This window comes from Cydia amplana, chromosome 1 (genome assembly GCF_948474715.1).
Source record: "Cydia amplana chromosome 1, ilCydAmpl1.1, whole genome shotgun sequence".
Taxonomy (NCBI): Eukaryota; Metazoa; Arthropoda; class Insecta; order Lepidoptera; family Tortricidae; genus Cydia; species Cydia amplana.
Genome location: NC_086069.1, coordinates 28,141,916 through 28,150,959, shown reverse-complemented (window position 1 = coordinate 28,150,959; position 9,044 = coordinate 28,141,916). Strand labels below are relative to the sequence as shown.

The following is a 9,044-nucleotide window of genomic DNA, read 5'->3' as shown; positions in this document are numbered from 1 at the left end:
CCACCCACCAGACACAAACATCCCGCCCGCACCTGAACGAACCGAGACATCACCTTATAGCCGGTTTAAACTAGAGATGCAACGGATAGTTGTTTGGCCGGATACCGGATACCGGATATCCGGCCGGTTCACTGGCCGAATATCCGGTATCCGGCCGCCGGATATTCGGCCGGCGGAACTATACCTATATTTTGAGTTTTGCAGGTGCGCGTCGTGCAGGTTTCGACCTGTTTCGTAGTGAACGTTCGCGCGGACACATTTCTAGGATCGTAACGAGTTTTATCATGTCATTACGTAGTAAGTTCGTTTATACATAAACAAGTGCGCGCGCGTATTTTTGTGTAAACAAATAAGTGTATTGTGTGACATTGGTTACGTATTCATTTCTATCTACTGTGTCGCTAGCATTATGACCGTGACTGTTTTTTAGATTCCATTTTTTACCCCAAAATGTGTTAATTTTACTATCCGGTATCCGGCCGGATAGTAGGTCATTATCCGGTATCCGGCCGGATACTAAAATAACGGCCGGATAGGCCGGATACCGGATAGTAACCGGATATCCGGTGCATCTCTAGTTTAAACTCTCGCGCGAGCCACGAGACGAGCCGCGAGCCGCGCCACGAGACGCGAATGTAAGCGGTGGGCTCGCGACTCGTCTCGTGGCTCGCAAGCTCGTCGAGCTAATATAATTTAAACACTAACGGCACGGCATAAGGTTTATAACCGAATGACAAGCCGAACGCGAATGTAAGCGGTGGACTCGCGTCTCGTGGCGCGGCTCGCGGCTCGTCTCGTGGCTCACGCGAGAGTCTAAATCAGCTGTTATAGTTGGCATCACCTGTCGACCCGATTGAGTGCGAGTGTTTGTGACCGACTAACTGTGGAAAGAATCTTCCGGATAGTTTTAAAATTTTAATCGGTTGGAAACGTGTCATTGAGAAAAACGATCCCGCGACCCTGATGAAAGCGAGACGGAAGGTAATATGGTAATATTTTTCAAGAAGTTGAAAACTGCTCAAAGCACACTACATATAGGGTGCTCCAAGAGGAATATTACTTTGACACTAGTCTTGACATGTTTCCCACCATTTACCGTCATGAAAACAGGGCATACCGATACCATACCCTCGAGTGCAAGGGGCAGTCAAAGGATCCAGGATTAGATAGATGCGGAAAACGTGTTTAATAATTCTGTCAAATAAAATATTTAATTGAATATCAAGGCCTCAAATTTCCAAAATGAAGATATCAATTTGAAGAATTTTCATGTTCGTTTGGTGAGGTGTCTCGGCCAATGCGTAAATCGAGTATCAATAGTTTGATTGCTTTGTTTGATGTTAGGATACCCACATCCTATTTCTACTACCCAATTAGGTCTAATTTCCTATCTGAATTGGAGGGTCAGATGGCAGTCGCTTTTGTAAAAAAACTATTGCTTTGTTTGGATTAAATTGCCCAAATGAGCTGTGGCAAAAAAACCATGAGGACTCAAGGAAGATGATGGATTTTTTTCAAATACCTATCAGTTACATTCTCTTGTATACAACATCAAACAAAATAACCAAGCTACTAATATTTAAGGGAGTCTTCAAAGCAGTGGTTACTGATGTGCATACTGCAATATTGCAGAAAGAAAAGTAATATCATTTTATCTTGTCTTTATTTAAGACTTGTCTGTCAGAGTGCGGTGTTGCAGTACCTATCTAAGATAGTTTATACTTGTGTAAGAAATTGTGACATTTAATAATAACTATAAGTATTCATTCCTTAATATTTATTTTTTGAATTTCCTATTCCGTTATGCCCATTTTGACGCCAATGACGGATATATCCGCACCGTAGGTTCAACGCCGAAGACGGATTAATCAGTCACAAAGCAACATAGACCTACGTGCATATGCATAAAGTTCAACTTTAGTTTTGCCACTTCGGTGACGTGGCGTCTGAGTGACAGCTTTTGTGTTTGACACGGCGTTGCGCCGCGAGTTATAGTTTGACCGAAAGTGATACGCCGAGGAAATTAAAGCCTAACCAGGAATATATGTGACGTCCTACGGGTAAAGGTACCTTATGGCCGTTGGCCGCTATGCGACGTAAGCGCCAAGTGCCATAAGGTACCTTTTGCCGTGGAACGTCACATATGATCACGCGCCATGTTGCGGAATTCCACTGGAACTATTTTCTTCATACTATACGGAACTGTCACCCTATACATGAGAATAACAGCGCCCTCTTGACAAATGATCAGTGACCTACTTAGGCTGGCCTAGAAAATCGACTTTAAGATTTAGTAAAAGTGCGAATATCTCGAAAACTCTTGGTGGTTAGAAGGTTATCCATTAATTACTGTGCACCCTATATAATATAACAACGTTAAGTTACAGTCTTTTTATCTCGGCTTCTCCATAGATGTCGTCCCAGAATTTCATATGCTCCCCATCCACATCTTGGACGCAGCTGAGCTTGGATCCGATTATGCAGCAATTGCGTTCCGTTTCGAAGAACGGTTTCCATTCTGTGAAATTATCAGCGGTGGGCTTCCTGAAATATAAAGGGTACTGTTTAGACGAACAGCATATAAATACTAACCTAAAGCGCTTTTAAACTCCTTTCTTTAGTAACTGACGACAGTATCTATAGGTACGAAAGTCACGGTAGAGATATCTGCATTTCGAGATGTGTTAACGAGAACATTGACCGTTGTATTTTAAACTAGAGCTGGGGCCCGTTTTTCAAAAGCTTGTTACTTGTAATACAAGTGGAAGTCCGTTTCTAACAAAAGATGTCAAAAAGTGACATCCGCTTGTATTACAAGTTACAAGCTTTTGAGAAACGGCCAAACGGGCCCCTGTTCGTAGATGCTTACCCCGTTTTAGCAAAGTTCGTCCATAGTTTTACTACTTGTCGTATAACACCCCTCGACTCGTCCGTCAACGGTATGTCCAGACACGTCACGTGGAATAAATAGTGCAGCTCCTCAGAATGGCACACGCCCTTCACGCTCTCCATCTTATAGAGCTTCTTCGTATAGTTTCTTTCAGTCTCTGGTGTGAACTTGTACAAATATACCGGCTCTGTGTTATACAAGCAGTGATACCGAGCGTATCTACGTATGTTATACGAAAACATTCTATCCGTTTCGAGATTAGCTACCTCCTGCAACATTTCTGGTGTTACTTCGTTCCCATCGAAGTATATTTTCCTAATTCTCTTATCTGCTGCATGTATTTTATCAGTTTCCCATTTTAGTTTCAATTCTCGTGGGACAACTGCTCCAGGCACGGGTAAGAACGGGATCAGAGTCGGTAATTTTCTAGCTATTTCAATACCTTCTCCAGATGTGTAACCAACTATGACTGGGACATTAGCTATTTTCCCATATTTTACCAAGTCTGGAGGGAGATCTGTTATAAACTTTTCTACGTTGAGTTCAGTGTTTTCAATCACAGGCCCGAACAGAATACCATCAGCGATGTCACTCAATCCTGACTCTATAAACGGCAATTGTATACTAATTAAAGACGAGGCTGGTACAGTTCTTAAGAATTCTAATAATTCTTGCGGGTTCTCTGTGTCTAGGCCTAGTCGCTTTCCCAGCTGAAACGCTCTTTTCCGGCCGTATAAAGTGTAGCCCCATTCGTTCAAGCACACGCCGCTTTGGCAAATAGCTTTATTGAATAACCCTTGGCTCATTTTAGACACTAAATGTAAGGATGTAGAGGCCGCTCCCGCGCTGCATCCGAATATAGTTACGTTGTTCGGGTCACCGCCGAAAGCGGCAATATTCTGCTTCACCCATTTCAAAGCTGCTACCTGGTCTTTAAGACCAGCATTGCCAGGGACCTCTTCACTTTCCAAGCACAGAAACCCTAGCACCTCTAGTCGGTAGTTAAAAGTGACGAGTATAACATCATGTGCCATGAAGAAGTCGGGTCCGTAGAAGTCGGAGTTTCCGGAGCCGGTGTAGAACCCGCCGCCGTGTATCCAGACCATGACGGGGAGGGGGTGGGGGGGCGTGAGGGTCTTGGAGTACACGTTGAGGTAGAGGCAGTCCTCGCTGCCGAGGTCGATGCGGTCCAGGCGCTCGTTGAATTGCGGGCAGACGGGGCCGTGTTGTGTCGCGTCGCGGATCGCCTCCCACGGCTCCGGTGGTTCGGGAGCCTGGAAGAGTAACTACCTATTAGTTTTTCTATCTTTCACAGTTTTAAGATTTCCAAGCTGCAGAAATTTTCCAAAAAGTCGAAAAAATATGTCAAAAATTTTCAGGAATTAAAGAGAATTTATCTAATAAGACATTTCTAAGGTATATAGAAAGCTTGACAATTTTGGGATCTTTCCGCAGTTTCCGCCGATACATCTGTAGATAGGTAGGTACCTCGCTGTATATACTTATATCTGGCAATTCTGGCATAAACCATTCGTCTCTAGCAATACTCGTCCGGATCCCATCACGAGTGTCGCGTCGTCGGCGTCTAGTCAACTCTATGGCTGCTTCTCGACGCAACGTTGGTGCAACTGTGCAGTGACGCCATTTTGCATAGCGCTGATTAGACGCTGATGCTCGAAGCTGATGATGCTGACGCTAGTGAGGGGTGACCCTAACAGTCTTTCATGGCATGTACCTAAACTAAAATAATCCTCAGTAGCTATCGACATGCATTTTGGCAAGCGTAATATCAGGTAAGCATTTTTAAGCCATACATCCTAGGTACGCCAAAGGTATGCCATGTAAAGTTACCAATCTATTATGAAAATTTATAGAATAAATTCAGCTTTTCAAAATAGATCGAAACCTACAAATAATGACTCGTTCAACTTCAGTCAAGCTATTTATAAAAAAAGTTGCTGAAACATCACGCATTCATTGCATCACACACAAGTCTATGCAGAGCAGTCATCAAACAAAAACAACGTGTACCTAATGGACTTTAGATATGTATGTACTTAGGTACCTAACTAGGCAACTTAACCTATAAAATGTATAAATGGAAAAAAAACTCACATGGCCGGTACATTTTTGTTAAAACCTTACAATAATATAGTACATTTATAGCGTTTTAATTTCACCTTGAATCTGAGATCTCCAACCGGCGGCTTAGCGTATGGGATGCCCTTGAACGCAACATAGCTCCCTTCCGTGCCTTCACACACGCAGCCCTGCAGCACTCCGTACTGCGTTTTCACCACCGCCATTTTCACCACCCTGAAACTGACACTGACCCGATTCAACTAAGGAGTGACGGAGTTAAAAATAGTTTTATGCTTTTAAAGGTTTTTGGTTAGGCGCCAAAGTGATCACGATCAGCTGTTTACTATTTTTGTTGCGGCTGTCGTGATGCGCGTAAATGACATGCGCGTGGTTTGACGGTTGGGAATCGATAATAAAGTGGCCTTTAGACATGATGGGTCATTTTTAGGGTTCCATAGTCAACTAGGAGTAGGAACCCTTATAGTTTCGCCATGTCTGTCTGTCCGTCTGCGGCTTTGCTCGGTGGTCGTTAGTGCTTGAAAGTTGCCACTAATGGCAAAAACATTGGGACACTTTATTCTCCTTTAGGAATCCTAATTTAGGATCGAAACAGCTCGTGATTCTGAGCAGAAAAAAATATATAAAAAATTCCAAATAAAAAAAAGTGTAATGTAAGTACAACTTTAAATAAAATGGCCCGGCTGAATCTAGCTGGTTGCATGGAAAGACACAAGATAAAAGGACAGGTGTAAATGGATGTCTATGGCTTCTGGCTTACTGCTATGCTAAAATAGTTCGATTATGGGCCACTCCACACCCCACACAAGTCTTGGCGTCTAGTCGGCGCTATGGAAAATGGCGTCGTTGGTCGCAGAACAGTTGCAACAACGTTGTGTCGAGCAGCAGTTCAGCAGCAATGATATTATATAACCTGGATAGGTTATACTCATACTTGAAGAGCACAAAAAATACTTCCATATTTATTTCTGTGCCTACGAAGAAATCTATAATTTATGATTAATTTTCTCATACTCGTTGTTAAACATAAGGTCGACCCTTTCTCTTTCGGTGTGCGGGAGCTCGTTAGCACGTGCAAATTCCTCGCTTGTCCAGCCGCGACTAAAGAAAACTTGTCCAATTTTTCACAAGTTAAGCGCTTCAATTTTGGAACGCCTATAACCTATCTTGAGTTAAAGTCCGTCAACCAAATCTTGTCAGTAGTAAAAGGCGGCAAATTTGAAAAATCGCGGGTTAGCAACACTGTGTTCAAATAATTCCAAAACGCGTGTCATCTGTGTTTTATCTGTGTAATGTGGATCGTGAATGACAGCCGTCACCTTATTTGTTTTCATTTGGTTTTCATTCTGAATCGTTTCTGTTTCAAGAGATATTTCTGCTGTCACCATTAAATACCAATACATTAAATAAGAATAAGCAAAGCTAAGGGGCCTACAATGTACAATCATGCTCGTTGATGGTAAACATTACTAAAAATTGAGGTTATAACAAGTGCTGGAAGAACTCTTTCGAACTTTTAAGATTATGTTCAGTTTTTTTGTTTTAGGGTTAAAAGGCATAAACAAAATTAAAACGTATGCCTAAATCTATCCAACAATACCATAAATTGTGTCCAGGAAACCGTCCATAGGCCCGCATGTCTAATATTTTCAGCAATCAGTTGTGACTATTTACAAAAGTAAACCTTTTAAACAGTATTAAGAGCCTTGATTATATCGCCGTTCTTTCGCAATATCTACCTAATCCATACATGTTTGTTGCAGGATTAAATCTTGCCCAATATAAGGCGTTCGTAGTAGGTAGTATCTCTTCAGACAATACTTACCTATGGCGGTTTATGTACGTGTACAACGCAACCAAATCGAAAAGTGACCCTTATCTTATTTACCTTTAAATTAAATGAACACCCAAATATCAGTTGTTTTATTTTTAATATGTATATTGTACAATATATACCAATCAAAAAAATTACACAGGTATGTCATATTCATCCAGAACAGTACACTAATTTACATTAACAAGTGGCATATTATATTGTAAATAACAAATATATGCACTATCTAATTATCTGCATTTTGATATGATTTTATTTTAGTAAACTTAGAAGACATAGATAGGGAACAAAGAGAATATAAGCACTACGATAGGGAGTTGTTTTTGATATCTTCAAATTTGTTCATCATTTTGAGTAACATTGTTTTAACATCGCTTTTAAATTGTCCGTCCATGTTTCAATTTTTTTCATTAAACCGCGAGTGACAATTTGAAGTGACGTACGCAGGGCGCGCTCAGCGGAAAAAAAATCTTTTGTTCGATGTACATTGCTGCTTTTCTTAGCGCAATACTGCTCTTTGAGTGTTGCCCTACTTTAGTTTGCTTTACATTGCTACTGACAAGATTTGGTTGACGGACTATATAAATCATTGTTCAGCAGCCGTAGAGTTGACTTCGACACTCGGGAGACGCTAATGTGGGGTGGCCCTTAATGGCACTCATTGCTTGTTTAATTTTACAAAAACGAATCACATAAATAGAATTGGACGACTGTTTTGTTTAATCTTCATGAAAAAAAATATTGTAAATGGACATGATTAGGACCTAATTAAACTTCTGAGCTATTTAAATACATTGTAAAGAGGTTTACACCATAAGTAATGCAATTTTAAAATATACTCGTTCAAGCAAATCTTGTCAGTAGAAAAAGGCGGCAGATTTGAAAAATCGCGGGTTAGCAACACTACGTTTGAATTATTCTAAAATCGCGTGTCATTTAATCTTATCTGTGGAACTGTTTTGTTTACATTTCATCGATGTTCGATGTACATTGCTGCTTTTTGTTCGTTTCCTAGGGATACCATATTTTAGTTTGCTTTACATTGCTACTGACATATCCTGCTTGACAGACTATAGAACGTTTACTAGGTTTATTTAATGTAGGTATTTAAAAATATTAATTTTAAAAATAAACAAATAAATAAATAAGTAAATTATTAAATTAATTAATGTAGGTATAAAAATAAATTGCTGTAGCAGCAAGAGCAATAAATATGTTTGAATTTGAATTGAATTGTTACCTGCAGATATGTACACGTGTATTTTGTTTGTAGCTATCTAAATTCAGCCATGTCTCAAGGTCGCGGTCGGTCTTTGATCCGCTCAATAATAATGTTTATATTATGGCTATTAATTAAGATTGATTCTCATCTTTTATTTGTTAAACGTATTGCCAAAATCCGAAGCAGTAGATAATTTAATTGTCTAATATAGTACTGTTTATGTACCTACTTATCTGTAGGTACCTACAAGTTACAGTCAGTATCAAATAGATCGTGACGGCCGAAGTGGCCGTGGCCAAATATGGTATAGGTAGGTATATCGTAACATTCGTATAATATAACAGTTTTGTGGGATTTCTATCTAAAATCTAATTAATAGGTATCTGCGAGACCGAGCTTTTGCGCGCGCCATGCGCATTTTACCAGAGATATACTAGAATAGATCGATTTTTCGCCCCCAAATATAGCAAATTTCATCGAAATCGTTAGAGCCGTTTCCGAGATCCCCGAAATATATAAATACCTATACAAGAATTGCTCGTTTAAAGGTATAAGATAAATAAAGAAACACCTTTTGTTGAAAAGAGGACGTGTTCCGAATAATTATGTGGCCGTCACTATCTATTTTTCTGCAAAAACATGTTTCGGAATGTACAACTTAAGCTTTTTCATATGATATCCAACTTGACGTAGTAAATGGACTTTAATATAAAAGCTTTAAATAAAATAATAAAAAAACGCCATCTGACAGAAATGTATTAAGTGGAAGGGATAAGGCGTAAAATCAGGCAGGTTTAGGTAGTTTATTTCATTATGAACATGAAATTACTTACTGCGATGTTCTTTTTGGGGTTGGAGCCGATGGAGTGCATACCGGGCAACATATTGACCGCCAATGCATTTTTACTGACGTATCGAGGCTCTTGTTAAAAAGGCTGGAAAAGATTTACACTCGTTACACCGTACAACTTACCTATATTACACCTAATTAATGACTC

The 9,044-nt window shown here is 40.1% G+C and overlaps 1 protein-coding gene across 1 annotated transcript; it reads right to left on the bottom strand.

Annotated features, from left to right (window-relative positions):
- Positions 1-2,379: 2,379 nt before the first annotated feature.
- LOC134651991 (esterase B1-like) lies at positions 2,380-8,954 on the bottom strand. Its single transcript, XM_063507144.1, has 4 exons — positions 8,880-8,954; positions 5,071-5,206; positions 2,870-4,164; positions 2,380-2,544 (listed from the first exon to the last, which is right to left on the bottom strand). Exons 1-4 carry the CDS (start codon positions 8,945-8,947, stop codon positions 2,382-2,384), a joined length of 1,662 nt encoding a protein of 553 aa, XP_063363214.1. The 5' UTR covers positions 8,948-8,954; the 3' UTR covers positions 2,380-2,381.
- Positions 8,955-9,044: the final 90 nt, after the last annotated feature.